Source organism: Tiliqua scincoides, chromosome 2, assembly GCF_035046505.1.
Source record: "Tiliqua scincoides isolate rTilSci1 chromosome 2, rTilSci1.hap2, whole genome shotgun sequence".
Classification (NCBI taxonomy): Eukaryota; Metazoa; Chordata; class Lepidosauria; order Squamata; family Scincidae; genus Tiliqua; species Tiliqua scincoides.
The window spans coordinates 220,095,260-220,111,310 of NC_089822.1; the positions used below are offsets into that span (position 1 = coordinate 220,095,260).

Sequence of the window (16,051 nt, forward strand, 5' to 3'; positions counted from 1 at the left end):
AAGCCTTCTGAGGCTTCTCTGGCCATCCAATTTCCTGACAAAACCGGAAGTATTGCTTAAAACAGCCAGACTTCTTCACGGCTGCCCAGCGCCATGCAGAGCCTCACCTGTCCATGGAACAGCTCGGACTGGTAGTTGGGGGTGGGATGAGGGTGGAGGCGGGAGCAGTGTGGCAAGCGCACAGCAAGCCCCACTGCCTCAGGTCCACCAATGACCTGCCCTATCTCTGACAAGCTGGCTAGCCTTAGCTTTTAATTAACCAAAAAAACAAAAATAGAAAAAATGAGAGAAAGCTGAGGTGTTGTGAGCTTTTCCTCTAGTTTCTCTATTCACAACTTCTTCACTTAGAGGTACAGTTCCAGCCTTGTTATACATGGATGTTTTATACATGGATTTGACTCAACATGAATGGGCACTGCAAATGAGAAGGAATGTGCTGATCCCTGGAGAAGGGGAAAAATGCATCCCTTTAAAATCAGTTTAAAAAACTGACCAGCCCGTCAACAATAGCCTCCTTAATGAGAGGGGGGGGCAGCTGGCTGACAATTCATCAATCCTTCTCTCTCCAGGCGACCCCTCCCTTCCCCCTGAGCAGGTGAAGAAAGGTGATCACTTTGCATTGGTGAAGGGAGGGACTGATTGAAGCGCCTTTCTAAATGCTTGGAGAATGACTGATTGATGGATTGTCTTCTTAATGACTCTTTCTTACATCACAAAGGTCAGCAAGACTGTTTTTAAATCATGGGAGCAAAGAAACTTTGTTTTTTAAATTGATTTGCTAAAGTGTGTTTTTTCCATCCATGTGAGTGCTTCAAACAGAACCCATGTGGATAATGAGGCTCAACCTGTATTTGAAAATTGTGTTATTTACTTTACTCAGCCCATTGTGTTCAATAAGACTTAGGGACCAATCCTAAGCTCTGGCAGTGCTGTGCAGTACAGTGGCCCCGGAACAGCCGCCGCTGTATATTGTGGGGCCAGATATGCAGCCGGACGTCACCTTGGGATAACAAAACCAATGTTCCCTTACCTTGTGTATAGTCCCAGCAGCCAGATGTGTCTACTAGGAGTTGTTTAGTGGTACAGAACTGAGGAGACCTGTGTCAGGCTCTGAGGCTTGGGAGGGGGGATAGGATTTGGCGACAGCCTCTGTTGCTGTCCCTGCCCCCTCCCAGGCCTAAACTGCCCTCCGGCTCACCCTCCCCTTACCAGTTTCATCCCCCTCTGCCTTTCCCTGCCCTCCCCAACCCCAAAAAAGCCTTCCTGCCACTCAGTGGGTGACTGACTGTGCCATGCTCCTCCTGTTCCTCCCACTGGCACAGTGGCCCAGCATTGACTAGCACCGGCTTCTCCGCCGGTAGCTCTCCTTGCCTGGCTGCTGCACAAACATTCGCAACCACCACTGCCAGGGTTTTGGATTGGACTATTAGGCTGTTAACTTATCTTACTCACTGGAAACAAACACTACTACTTATAGTGTAAAGTATTTTCCATTCTCAAGCCCAGATAATAGCCCAAAACAAAATGTGGCAGTTTCACACATGCATATGCAAGCACTAGCTGGGAGACTGACATTTGTAGAAAATCAATTAGCTTTCCCCCCCACAATTTTGGTGAATAGTAGCCATGATCCTTGCTTCTATCAGTTCTGCGTATGGAAGCTGACAATTGGTGAGAGACATCAGACGTATCTTTTTCCCTAATACATCCAGTTGGAACCAGACTGGATAAAATAGCAGAGATCTGTGATTCTCCTGTCACTTACATTTTGGCAATGTCATGGTACCAATCTGGATCAATGACTTGGATATCTCTCATAAAGAGTCAGCTTCCATACACAGAACTGATAGAAGCAAGGGTCATGGCTTCTTTTATTTGCTTCCAAGCTGCTATTTCCTCCATTAGCAAAACTTACACATACAACCTGTTTACATGAACATTCTCCTTAATGGTGAAAATAATAGCTTGATGGAGGGAAGGTGCACACATGAGATTTTCCACACAAGAGGAATTTGTGCTGGTGTTTCTTGACCAGCAGTCCCTCTGTCCCACATAGCAAACTGCTTGTGAAACTGCAAGGTTTTTCAAAAACAGTCTGATATGATAAAATGTTGCAAGCACAGAACCCATTATTTTAAGACATACCGGTATGCCTTTTAAATCAGCATCTGAAATCGCCTTCAAGCATATGTTTATTTAGCAATTTTACCTTGAGATTATCTGGCAGTTCAGAACGACCTGCATAACCTGGATTCATGGTAATAGCAACAAAACAGTTTGGATTAAGCTTCAGTTCAGTCCCTTCAAAATTAAATGTCTCCAGCTTCATTTGTATAGCTCTCTGGATACAAAGAATCTGCTGAGCCACCACAGACAGTACTTCTAGCTCTATGCGGTTGAATTCATCAAAGCAGGCCCAAGCACCTGAAGAAGCCAGACCCTTGAAAAACTAAAGACAAAAGGCAAGCCTGTAATCATATCCTCAGTGGTTTAAAAGTATCTTGCTGCCTAACGAATACATGTTCATTATTGTAATTAGATTACAATAAAACCAGTTTAGGAGAAAAACCAATATTCATACAGGATTAGGTAAGCAAGATGGCTATACTAAAATAGGGAAGCCGCTGTACAGCTATTCCCAAAACTTAACACTTTTGCCCAACATTGCATATATACAACAGGTCCGCTCAACACCCATCCTCCCCATGCCCCAAAATGCCTCCACTCCCCCCTCCCCTCACCCTTGCCTATGCTGGCCTCAGGAAGCTGACAAAAACCTATCTGCCTGTGCCGGTGCAGGGGCTGGATTCAGCCCCCGTGGGCTGGCACATATTCTTCACCAGCACAGCTGACACTACAGAAGGCGCAAATGTGCCTTATGCCATGTTTGTGACACTCCTAGGCCAGTGCAAGGGCTCAGCACCAGGTCTGGGTTGTGTCCTTAGTCACATATAAAAAGATGAAATGGTAAAATTAATTAGCTGAGACCACAAGCAGCTGGTTTTGTAGGTTTCACTCTAAAAGAGTTGCATGGGTGTACCTGTACTTTCACGTAGAAAAAAAATAATTTAACAAAAAACACTTTAAAAACGGTTGAACGCTTTAATAATAGGAAAGCATGCTAAGTGTATCAAAGTGCAATTCTATGCACATCTGTTCAGAAGTAAGTGCCACTTAACTCAATGGAACTTGGGGCCCAATCCTATCCAAATTGCCAGTACTGATGCAGCTGCGCCAAGGGGCATGTGCCACATCCTGCAATGGAGGGGCAGTCAGGGAGGCCTCCTCAAGGTAAGGGAATGTTCGTTTCCTTACCTAGGGGCTACACTGTGGCTGCATCAGTGCTGGAAATTTGGGTAGGATTGGGCCGTTACTCCCAGGTACATGTGTATAGGATTGCTGCTTCAGAGACTATTCAGTAGGTGTCCACAAGAATCACATCAAATGCCACACTGGTCACATTTCTGGAGACTGGGCTTGGCTTTTCAGATACTTCAAAACATTTTAATGCCACGGTACAGCAATACATTTGTATTAAGATGAATACTGTTAGCATTCTACTTGTCTATACACTGTAGAAATAGAGGCGTCCCTGGCTACTGTCACTTGATTTGGCTGGTTTTCTTTGTAAAAAATTAAAGCCTAGGTCTTTAATTTTGTGAGGAAAAATAATGTATCTAACCTACTTTTTAGCCGAAGTGACATTTTAATGCAATTTTTTTAAGGTTAATAGCACCTGGTCCTTCAAAAACTACATCACATGTGCTATACGCTGCAAGCAATTCTTATCCAATATCAGTGAATATTGTCAGCCTGTGAAATATACGGTTTGTGAACAATTGAACTGTCTAGTATACATTTTTGTTAAAGCTGAGAATATAAAAAAAATTAAAAACAGGGAGTCCTTTTTAATTAGAAAATCAAACGATGAGAATTTGCTTCAATTTACCTTTCCCATGGCTAGGTAGTCAAGGCCATCTGAACAATTGAAGACAACACACTGCACAGCAAGGGCTTTAGCCAAGTCCTTGGTGGTCTCTGTTTTACCTGTCCCAGCTGGTCCCTCTGGAGCACCGCCAAGATTTAAATAAAATGCTCCAATCTAAGAATAAAAATAATTCAAGGAAGATAATGTAAAATTTAAATCCTGTCACAATGTTGAGAAAATTTCTCAATTTCGTGAGTGCAAATCTAAGTAGTCCCTGTAATGCTGCTTGGGCCTAGAATGGAGGCTGGGATTCAGCCTGCACTGCCACAGCTGATCCCACCCACTTAGGTCTCCTGGGCTGTCCCCCCTACCCAAAAACGCCCCCACCTCCATTCTGCCCTCCCACCACCCTCTCCCATCCCCTGCACTGGCCTGCCTTGGCTGGCATAAACATAGTGGTGCAGAGTCTGAATCCAGCTTCCAGGAGCCAATGTGGGTGGCTGTACCAGCCCCAAGACTCCCAAGGTGGCGCAAATGTGTTTTATGGCATGTTTGCAATACCTGGAAGCCGGCACAGGGGATCTGGGTTGGCTTAAGTGCCAATTAGGATTGCTCCGTTAAAATTGTAAATGGATTTATATATCACTGCAAAACTGGAACCCCAAGCCAGAAAAAAACAGTTGAGCTTAAGTACCAATGAAATAAATTCTGATATATTCTGACAGCCAGGGTGGTGTAGTGGTTTGAGTGTTGGATTTAGACCTGGGAGATCCAGGTTCAAATCCCTACTCTGTCATGAAGCTTCCTGGGTGACCTCGGACCAGTCATTATCTCTCAGCCTAACCTGATTGCTATGAGGATAAAAAGAAAGAAGGAAGGAAGGAAGGAACCATATACACCACCCCTGAGCTCTTTGGAGGAAGGGTAGTATAAAAATATGTAAAATAAAATGAACAAATAAATATCCTGAATATATTAATACCTCTGCATACTACTGTGCTAAATGCAGGTAGAGGATAAGCCTTATTGTAATAAGTTGAATTCTCTGGCATTCTAATTAGAAATTTCATTCAAAAGGCATACCAAAGTGCGATAACATCTGTCCGTGAGAGGAGTAATGACAAGTCTAGGAGAATTTCCAAGATATTCATAAGCATATTTTACATTGCAATTGATTATCCGCACCCGCACATTCTCATACTCCCAGTAATACCGCAATTGTGCAAGCCATTGAAAATCTGCTTCATGCGTCACACCTAGTAATAAGAAAGACCTCTTAGGCTGAACACATTCTGGAAGGGCAGTATGAATAATAAACCATTTTGAAGATGCCTACTCCTGTATTTATTTTAGGCACTTTTACTCCACCTTTCTTTTTTTTTAAAAAAGGGATAACTGCAGTATTTTAAAAGTAATGTTTTAAAAATATATTTAATTTTTATTATATGTTGAAGCTGCCTTGGGGTGCTTTTTAATAACAGAAAAGGAGGATATAAATTACCATAATAAATAAATAATAAAACTAAGATTTCAAACATGAGACTAATACTTCATAAAATCAATAGTTTCTAACAATAACACATGTCATTATATCTTGCTTCTCATTTGCTTTAAGACAATTGTGTAGAAAAGCTAATAAGAAGTTGCATACCAGATTCAATCATGTCCATGACGACATCTCTCGCATGCACATCAATAGTAACCAAAGCACCCAATGTAGTTCTTGTTTGCTTAGACAATTTTCCTCTGACCAGCTCTACAATATCATTTAACTGAAGCTGGAGGTTATTGTAATAATCCTTTAAACCCTGAAAAATGAAAATGGTATTAGAAAAATTCTGTCCACTACGAATCAAATCCTGATACAGAATGATTAGTGGTTTTCCATACTATTATCTTGTGATTTGCTTATTCACAAATTCATTAACTATTATGTAATGCTACAATAATTTTTAATATAAATGCCTTGATCACACATGTAAAGTGTTTCCTGTTCACTTTGGTAGATGGACCTTTATTTAATACAGGTTGAGACTAATTATTTGCGTGGGTTCTGTTCCAAGCACCCAAGTGGATTAAAAAAACACACTATAGCAAATCAATTTAAAACACAAAGTTTCTTTGCTGCAGTGACTGAAAAACAGCCTTGCTGACTCTAAGATAAGAGTCATTAAGAAAACAATCCATCAGCACTTCACTCAGCTCCTTCCTTCACCAATGCAAAATGATCACCTTTCTTTCAAGTGCTGGGGGAAGGGAGGGGTCTGAAGGAGAGAGAAGGATTGATGGATTGTTAGCCTGCTGCCCTCTCTCTCTCATTAAGGAGGCTGTTGTTAAAGGACTGTTCAGTTTTTAAAACCAATTTTAAAGGGATGCATTTTTCCCCCTCTCCAGGGATCAGCACATTCTTTCTCATTTGCAGGGGCCATTCGTGTTGAGTCAAATCCGTGTATAAAAAATCTGTATATAAATAGGCTGGACCTGTACATCTTTATCTTGCCTTTTCCCCTCTGACATGGGTGCCCAAGGCAGCTAACAAAAAAAATTCTAAGATTTCATTATAACAAATTTTTAAAATACATAAAACAAACCTATCTGCATGTACAAAAGTATAAATGAGAGAGCAATAAAAAGCAAATCATGGGGCATGGGGCTGCGGCAGCACTGAAAATGGCTGCCACCACATCCTGCACACTTGGGGCAGCCGCTGCCAGCTCCTTGGGAGAAGGGGACTTTTGTCCCCTTCCCCTGGGTAAATACAGTAGCCCCGCAATGGGGCTACTCTATTCACCGCCAACAAAATGGTTGACGGTGAATCAAGTACCTCTGTGTCAGGCCGTGAGTCCACCACAGAGGCTTTGGATCCCATGGAGTGTTGCTATACCAGTCCTTTCTGCCTCCCTGCATTCTCCCCACCTCCCCCCATGCCCCGCTTACCTTTCTGCTGCTTGGCAGTCCACGCAACTGCCGAACGGCAGAGGTTGGGTGCCCGCCTGGCAGTAGCCTAGCATTGGCCAGTGATACCACCAGCGCTTACCCAGTGTTAAGACCTGCAAACGTGCCTTATGGCATGTTTGCAACAGTGCGCGCCAGCTCTCAGGGCCCAATCCTATCCAATCTTCCAGGGCCAGTACTGCTGCGCCTATGAGGTATGCACTGCTTCTTGTGTTGGGGAGGCAGTCACACAGGCCTCCTTAAAATATGGGAACATTTGTTCCCTTACGTTGTGCCTACGTTGTGGCTGCACTGGTGCTGGAAAGTTGGATAGGATTGGGCCCTCGGAGGGCTCATACAGAAACTACTGGGAGTTTTCAGGAGTTTGTAGTCGTCTCCGTCCTACTGATAGCTCACAAAAGTCTCCACTAAAAACAAAAGAATAATACTTACTTCAGTATCAAACACTGTATTTGACAGTTAACTGTCACTGCAGATTTGTACCTGCGTATGTGTTAAGATTAATTTTTACTTGCTGTATTCAATTTTACTTTGAAATGTCACATTTATTTTAAAATTTATATTCTGCTTCTCCAGTTCAAAATTACTAACATTAATAAAAAACAATAAACATAGAAACTAACATAGATGACGAGGGATGAACTACCAAAATACAATAAAAAAAATAAAAACTAATACAAAAAACACTGTGTCGTAATACCTCTGGGCCACTTGATATGGCTTCATGTACTTCACTTGTCCAGAACATTTGTGAGACACACAGAACAACTTGTCCAGGCCACTCTCTCACCCAATCTTTTCTTTCTCTTTCTGGATACGCCTATGAAAGTTAATCACATTGTCCAATAGAATCAGTATTAACAGATGAATATGCTGTGTTGAATTATTTACTTTATACAGTACATATATTAATCAGTGCAATTAATGCCACAATACTCTTAAATGACAGTACAATTCAATGTTTTCAAAATTAAATTCAGCCACTATTTATAATTCCTGCATTTGACCATGAAACAGTATGCAGTTATACACTTGAGGGCCTATATAAGAACATAAAAATACCCTTCTGGATCAGAGCAAAGGTACATCCTGTTTCCACAAAGTCCATAATTTATTTTCTAACAGTGGCTAGTATAGAAGTTTCTAGGTTGCCAGGATTGAGTACTTAGAGGTAAGGGTAACATCAGGTATCATTCAAGTGGAGGACATGAGAGGGCTCAGCTAGCTAGATTGACTCCTGAAGCCTCAGTGCCCAATGCCTTAAACAAGGTGACGAGAGTGGCACTATGTGATCACCAGTGCAGAGCTTCACCCTAAGACCCCAAGGACAACTGGTACTGTTTAGAAGCATACTGCCTCTGAACACAGAAGTTTATTTTAGCTATGAAGATTATCAGTCATTACAAACATAGCTTAAAGATTTACAAAACTCATAAATTCATGGTTCTGGTTTGAGTTTCTCATTGCACTTCTAACTGCAAACTTTACTAGATAACATGTCAAGATAAGCAAGAAAAATAACAGAAGCATGAAAGTGAAAGAGAAACTGTAATTAAACAGTGAATTGTGTGTGCATGTCTGATTATGAACACATAAATAGAAAACAAACCAGTCTTGATCTCGTAATGACATCAAGTATACTCCTGAGCATAAGGTCTTCCACTTGTATCAACCACTTTTCCACAGCCCCTCGTGCTTCAGAAGTTGAGATAGTTGATATCAGCTCCACGCGTTCACCTTCACTGCTGTACATTGCCCTAATGTCCAGATTGGAAAGAAATTCCAGCTTAGCAATGCCCTCAAAGCATTTTTTCAAGTGAGGCTGAACTCTGAGAGGGTCCTTCGTCTCTGACAGGATCTCTAACATTTCATCATTGGACAAGAAAAAAAAGCTGGAAAGAAATTGAACAAATGTTAATGCACCCAGTAACAGTGAGTGAGTTAAACCAGTTAACTTGGCATAAAATACATTTATGTCCCAATCTCACACTTGCCATGCATCCTTGGTTCTTCCCCTCCACTGGTGCTGACTGCTGTAAAGCAGTCAGTGCCAGTTACAAAAGCTGCTCTGTCAAGAACACTACTTAGCATGCTGCCAGCAGTGCTGGTGGGAAGCTCTGTCCGTTCCCATTCGTGTTGTCACATCACAATCACCAACAGAAGTAAGTCAGCAGGAGGGGATGGTAGGACAGTGGAATGCGGCAGGGAGGGGTGAAACAGGGCAAGGAGGTTGGGGAGAGGGTGGGGGTGGGCTGATTGGGCCTGGGAGAGGGCGGGATCAACAACATTGGTGCCGCCAATATCCTAACACCCTTCCAGGATCCAATCCTGCAGAATAGGTGCTTTTGGACCTGCTGCAGCAATTTAAGTGATGCAAGTTCAAGTACACCTGCCTCCCCCATACACCATGGAGGCCTCCTCCAGGTAAAGGAGCAAATGTTCCCTTAGCTAGGGGAGACCTCAGCAACTGCTCGCCATTACAGCATGCAGCAGTCACTGTTTTGGCTGCATCGAAAGGGGGATAGTGGATAGGACTGGGCTGTTAGTTATTTAAGAGCAAACTTTAAGAGCGAACTATTCAAGAGCAAAACATCACATACCGAGGAAAGAACAGGCGCTTCTTCTCAAGATAAGCATTCAATCCTTTCATTATTTTATCTAGGAGTTCATTACAATTCTGAAGCTTTTCCAACAAACCTGTTAATGCCGTAGCAACAAGAACCTATAGGAAAAAATGGAATTGTCATAGGCATAGCAGTTATAATGCAGAATAAAGCTGCTGAATGCCTAAAATATCAATACATGGACTTGGGCAGGCTTCTGTCCGACAGCTGCTTCGCATGCCACATGGTGGCAAATGTTGGCACAGCTGGCATACATAATGTTTTGGGAAAGCAAATCACTTTCCTATAAAGAAAGGAAAAACATTGTTGAAGGGATGACATAACTGGATAGAAAAGTGAAAGAGACTGAAAGCCTGCCTGTCTAGTTGAGAGGTGGAAAGAAGTCAGCCTGTCAATAGCAATCGGCATAGTAAAGGAGACTTACTGGCAAAGAAAAAACAAGGTCAGTAACTCCTCCAGCTAGCTCACTATTATGCCTCCGTTAGGTGCAGAATGCTTGCATGGTGTGCATTAATTTGATTCACTCAGCCAAGAACACGTTTGTTGCCTGCACATGCTACAGTATTATAGGTACATGTAAAGATGTTGTGCGCTTATGAAAAACGTTACATGGGAAATAATCCTAATGGCCCAATCTGATCCAAGGAATATGCTGGTGGATCTCATGATCTGCCAGTGTATCCTGTGGTCTGCCATTGCAGCTACCTCTCTGATGCTCTGTGGAGCGTGGCAGCAAGTGCAAAGACTAGAAGGCTGAACACTGGCATCAGTGCCATGCAGATCAACTGCCAACACAGCTAAGATAATGGCAGGGCAGATCAGGTTGGGCCAGGGTGGATTTTGGCAGCTGGAGCATCTGCAAGTTCCAGAGCCCCCATTCTGGGCCCAGTTCACCCCCTTCAGCATAACAGATTTATGCCAGCAAAATAGCTGGTGTAGATCTGAGTAAGATCATTGGGACCAGGCAGTGGTGGAAGAGGCAAGTAAAACATTTCTTCACTTACGTGTCCCTACTAGCCTGGTCTCCTGGATACAGTGGAGGTTGCATCAGTGGTACTCCACTGCCAGGTTTTCTCAGGAATGGATTGGGTCCTGAGAGTTTGTGGAACTATATTCAGAGCATCCAGGACAACAGTGATATAAATGTGAGTGGTGATGCAAAGAAATACATGGTGGCCCTTTCTAAGCTTCGAACCTTAGGAAAATGAATAGTTATAGTTCATGAAGAACAATGGATTACAACTACTGAATTTTAAAGTCATGATACAAATAAATTAAGAACCCAGCTGAACTACTTGGTACAGCTATTCCTAGATCAGTCACAGGCCCATAGCTAAAGTGAGCAGCACAGGGAAGGCCACTGCCTCTATATTTATTGAAATAAAATGCTGTATATATGCACTTTTATTTTTGGTCTAACATTTAGGTATCGAATGTATAGAAGTTATTCTCTTTTCTTTTTGGTTGGCAACCTTCAGTCTTGAAAGACTATGGTATAAGCCTACAGCACCCAGTATTCCCAAACGGTCTCCCATCCAAGTACTAACCAGGCCTGACCCTGCTTAGCTTCCGAGATCAGATGAGATCGGGCATGTGAATATGGCTAGGATCCAAAAAGCCCTGGGACCCTGCCTACAAGCTTCTGCACAAGCACAGGAACATTCTTGATTTGAACTTGGATTGCAGCTCCTTAAACTGGGATTGTTGCCCAATGCTCCCAAGACTGGGAGAGGGCATAAGGGGATGATGGAAGAGGAGTGAATATGCTTTCCTCCCAGCTAACTAATTACAGCCCTCATCAGTACTACTTTACCTTGGGATCTTTGGCACAGTATTTCATAATGTCTCTCCAGTATCTATCCACAGTCTGGAACTGACGACCCTCCTCTGGCATCTGTTGCATAATGTCCTCTGAAGAAAATATTGGTTCTAAGTAAAGCCACTGAGCCTGCACTTTCAACCACTCATCAATAGTCTCTTGAATTCTAATCAAGCGTTCTTCCCATTCCTTTAAAATAAAATAAAGTCCTTAGTTACAGATAAAAATTAAAAGGCACAGACATTAAAACCTATCTGCATTACTGGAAAATATCTTCCAACACAAATGAGAGAAAATCTTTTTCCTGTTCCATAATTATTTGTGATGATTCACACATAATGGTCCTCATCTCTTAATCATACAGTATTTAAGGCATTAAAAGTGGGACTCTCTCTTCCTCTCTTACATGTAAATCTCCTCTAAAAGAAGAACTTTATGGCAGAAGCAACCCTGGCCTATGGATCGCTACCCTGTGATGTGCAGAAGTCCTATATGGGGAAACTTGCCCCCAGTAGGACTAAAAGCAACTTTGTTCAAAAACATTTCTAAACAACCGTGACGACCTAAACAGAGGAAATGTAGGATATATATCCTATAGACAGAGGGGTTTGTTTCATGTAAGAAAGGATTACATCCTGTGGGCTTAATTGGACTTACTTACTGGGCTTACTTCTGAGTAAAGTAATACCATTTTCAAATACCTCTACCAGTACAGAGTCACAAGACCTGCCCAGAAGCTGATAGTGCCTAACTGAAGTCTGTCCCAGCATGTTCTCTTAACTAAACTCTGTTGTGTTAATGCTAGAATCAAATATTTCATGTTCCATATTCCTGAAAAAACAATAATGTTAATCTGTTCTTCAAAAAAAGGTGCAGTAACTTTTGTTTCTTAAAATATTAAGTTTTTAGTGTAAACCACCTACCGAATTTCTTGTGGTCAAATTGGACAAGATAAAATCTGAGAATAAATAACTTACACTTAAAGGAAACTGTTCTGTTCCTTCCTTTTCAGGTTTGCAACATGCATTTAACTGCACAGTCCTAATCTGTGCTGGAACAGGCAGGCCAACTCGCCTGCACTGTGTGCAGCACAGGTTAAGTGCGGGCTGGGGCGCAACTTGGATTTGTGCCAGTGAGTGCTTAGGATAGCACTCTAGATGTAATAAAATAAATTGGTTAAATCAGTTCAAGTGAAAATTAAGATTTAAAAAATTAATATAACAATCTGAATAGGTCAGTGATATCTCATTAATTATACATCCTGAATTTGAACCAATACATCTGAATTAATGTTTAAAAATACCTTTATCTGCTTTTCAAATGGTTTGATGAAAGGCGATCCCCTCATTGTTTGTGTTTTAACAATCTGGTCATCCAGAATAGTCTGAATTTCATCTACTGAACACAAAATATTAACTCCAGTCTCACGATATAAGCTTATTTGGAAGGAAATTCCATCCCAAATGTCCATCATGGTATGCATTGCTTTCTCTAATGAGAATTCCTACAACACAGAAATGCATGATTTTACCTGTCAATTCATTTTGATTCTGGGAGCTGGGGTGAAAGAGTTTATGTTTGTTCTTACCTTGCTTGCTCCCATACTTATGGTTTCAAACTTTTCTAGGAACGGGGTTAGGTTCTGCTTCAAAACTTTCCTTAGCGTGGTTCCAGAATCTGGAGTTAAATCATATTCAACAATTGCTGACATCTGTTGCCAGTGACGGGCCCTCATGCCTGGGTTACAGAGGATAGTCACCAAAGGGATATTTTCCTAGTTAAGGGAATAAAAAGTATAACCACTTTTTATTGTATTTTATTCATTTAAAATTCTCTGATACAGTCTGTCGACATAATAATGGCTTATTATTCAGTACGGTGGGAGGAAAAAGTAATTTTTAAAGGCTCTCATTAAGGGCCGAATATTAAAGATGTGTTCATATGTAACTTACTATCCATGAATATTTTTGATTAACACACACTACAGTATTTTCTAACTTTCACCTGTGTGCACAGATCATAAAGGCGAGCAAAGATCTGCTCAAGGATGTCTATAATTTTAAAGAAAAAAACCAATCACCTTGAAGTCTTTAATCTGTTCCATTACTGTAGCACACATTATAATAGTTGGATTGTCCTTCTTTTCTTCATCTACTTTTTCGTCTACAACTGTTCTGCGCTGGGCTGACTTCTTCCGTTCTATCTCAGCTTTCTTCTGCTTCTGTTGAAAAAACCTTAATGTCTTGTAAATTTCCCGAAAATACTCATCTACTTCAGCTTCCATACTTTCTCCATTGAGATCTAAAAAGGCACCATCCATCCAGCTAGAAAAAGAAAAACTAAAGTTACTCTTATACAGAACTAAGAATTAGTAACACATTAAATACTGATATAAAAAACAGTTTTGGACTGTAAGTCACAAATAAGTCATAAAAACCCAACATATAGTGTTTCTCCAGTTTAGAATTTCTGTAACACAAACCCTTATTTGATATTTTTAAAAAATCAGAATCATTAGATATTTATTTTAGACCAGCAATGTTAAGCCTTTCAAACCAAGGTTTTAAATCATGGCTTCAAAAAACTATACAGAATTAATGTTCGAGGTTATGTTGACAATGTTATGCTGCTTCAGACCTGCATATGAGCATTCATATGAAAATACAGAAATATTGACTGCTAAGTCAAAATCAATTTTTCTATAGTTCTGAAAAGATGCTGTTAATGTTTGTATACAGTGTACCTTTGATATCTGCAGATCTGGCATCCCTGCATTTTGCTCACTGTGGATGCAATGGATTTGGGAGAAAAGCCACTTCTGGTTTGCTCATCAAATCTGAAGTGGCTTTTTGATGTCCCTGTAAAGACTTCTGAGGCCCACGGAGGCTTCTGCAGGACTCAGAAGGCTTGCTGAAGGCCTCAGTAAGTCCTTTCCAGATTGCTCATCAAACCAAAAGTGGCTGCAGATTCGTGTATCCGCAGAGAGTTCTAGAATGGATTGCCAACAGATATAAAGGGTGGACTGTTTTCTTTAGACATTAGAAGGGAACACAAGCTCTAAAGCAATGCTTCTTGAGCTATCTGATGTGGTAGACCTTGTTTTATTCTTGTCTTCTGTGCCTTACTATAAGTTCTCCCCTCCTGCTCCTTGTCCATCTACTTTCTGTGTCTCTGCTGCTGTTCAGCCTTCTGCTTCTTCTTTTCATTTATCTTGTGCCCCACTGTGTCATAGCCTCTTGCGAGGCTTGCTGAGCCAACCCCGAGAGGTAATGTCCAAATCCTGCAGCAAGACTTGGGAGACTTCACAGCTCCAATCTCTCCAGATGTCCTCAATACGCCAGAGAAGCTGAAAGCCACAGGAGCTACATTGTAGACCAGCAGCCAATGGCTCACGAACTGGCACCTGTCTGTGGATCACACTTTGAGAAGCACTGCTCTAAAGGAGGCTTGATATGGTAGCTGTACTGTTTTGGGATATAGCATGAGAAACAAGTTAGAGGGCACACACTTTTGCAAAGTGTTTGCAAACAAAGAGAGGAGAGTCATGAGTGGGGGGGAATTTGAGAATGCAGACAAGTTGTTGTTGGCACCCTTCAGTCTCGGAAGACTATGGTATCGTGCTCTGAATGGTGGTTCTGGAACAGAGTGTCCTCTCCAGTGCGCGAAGCCTGGGTAAAGTAGATATGGAGGATAGACTGTTTCCATGCAGCAAATCCCCCCTCTCCAAGTCGCTGAAATGGTCCAATGGAAAGGTAGAAGCCAATACGGTTGGTTCCAGCGGCATCACAGGAGTTGCCAGAACGTGACTGTGTTCAGCCATGAACTGCCTCAGGGACTCCGGCTTCGGATTTTGCCTCGAAGTTGACTCCTGAAGCCTTTTCCATAACTGGATGTAGCCACAGGGCAGTGGAGGTTTGGGATCAGAGTTTTCCTTCTCTCAGATGAGCTGCCTTCCCAGGCTAACGAGTCCCATCTACCCGGTGGCTGTTTGGTCGCCTCTTATGACAAGTACAGCCAAACTGAGGGCCTATTCCTATCCCCAGCCCCCAGGGGACACAGACAAGCGAAAGCATGGATATGGGACCTGTAAATAATGGAGGATGCCTATATTCACAAATAAAAGTACACTCACTAATTAGACATCCTTTCATTTAAATATATGTGAATTCAATTACCGTTTTTCAGTCCGCTGCCACTTCAGTATAAACGCAAAAAGTTTTTGGTATGGTTCAGTTTGAACTTTTAGTTCTTCCAACTCTGGATACTCAGTCAGCTCCCAATTAAAAAGTTTCTCTTCTTTATTAATGAAGGCAACAGTTTCATCAGCATCCTGTATGCGTTTCTGCAGTGTTCTCATATCTGTTACATACTAAAAACAGATTTATATCTTTGGAAAAATCCTTAAACAATTCAGTGAATAACATATCATTCCATAATTCTACTAGGCTTGCTACCTCTTAAAAACATCAAGTACCACATGAGAAATACAGGGTAAGACTAAGGCACAAAAGTTACATGTTAAGATTTGTCAAAGAGGAGAGTAGGGAGAATTCTGAAACAACACTAGAGTACAGCTGCAACGCTAGACACTTCCAAGCCCAAGTAAACTCAGCAGACCTGAGTAAGATTTGGCTGTAATTTGCTCCATGAAACACAATTATCATTCCAAGGAGTTTTAAGTATTGAGAGCAGTAGCTTGTTCAGTAGTTCCCTGGCATGCTACCA

At 41.7% G+C, this 16,051-nt stretch overlaps 1 protein-coding gene and 1 long non-coding RNA gene across 3 annotated transcripts in view; one reads left to right on the top strand and one right to left on the bottom strand.

Annotated features, from left to right (window-relative positions):
* The window catches only part of DNAH12 (dynein axonemal heavy chain 12), a 122,565-nt gene that overhangs the window by 72,002 nt on the left and 34,512 nt on the right, over nucleotides 1–16,051 (bottom strand). Inside the window, exons 16-27 of the mRNA XM_066618473.1 lie at nucleotides 15,502–15,695; nucleotides 13,407–13,650; nucleotides 12,915–13,100; nucleotides 12,630–12,830; nucleotides 11,321–11,515; nucleotides 9,484–9,605; nucleotides 8,493–8,775; nucleotides 7,584–7,703; nucleotides 5,580–5,736; nucleotides 5,012–5,184; nucleotides 3,950–4,102; nucleotides 2,210–2,449 (exon numbers count right to left, since the gene is read on the bottom strand). Coding sequence (XP_066474570.1) covers nucleotides 2,210–2,449; nucleotides 3,950–4,102; nucleotides 5,012–5,184; nucleotides 5,580–5,736; nucleotides 7,584–7,703; nucleotides 8,493–8,775; nucleotides 9,484–9,605; nucleotides 11,321–11,515; nucleotides 12,630–12,830; nucleotides 12,915–13,100; nucleotides 13,407–13,650; nucleotides 15,502–15,695 — 2,268 coding nt within the window. The remainder of the gene's footprint in view (nucleotides 1–2,209; nucleotides 2,450–3,949; nucleotides 4,103–5,011; nucleotides 5,185–5,579; nucleotides 5,737–7,583; nucleotides 7,704–8,492; nucleotides 8,776–9,483; nucleotides 9,606–11,320; nucleotides 11,516–12,629; nucleotides 12,831–12,914; nucleotides 13,101–13,406; nucleotides 13,651–15,501; nucleotides 15,696–16,051) is intronic.
* The window catches only part of LOC136642183 (uncharacterized), a 62,232-nt gene that overhangs the window by 35,542 nt on the left and 10,639 nt on the right, over nucleotides 1–16,051 (top strand). The gene's annotated exons all lie outside the window — the stretch shown is intronic.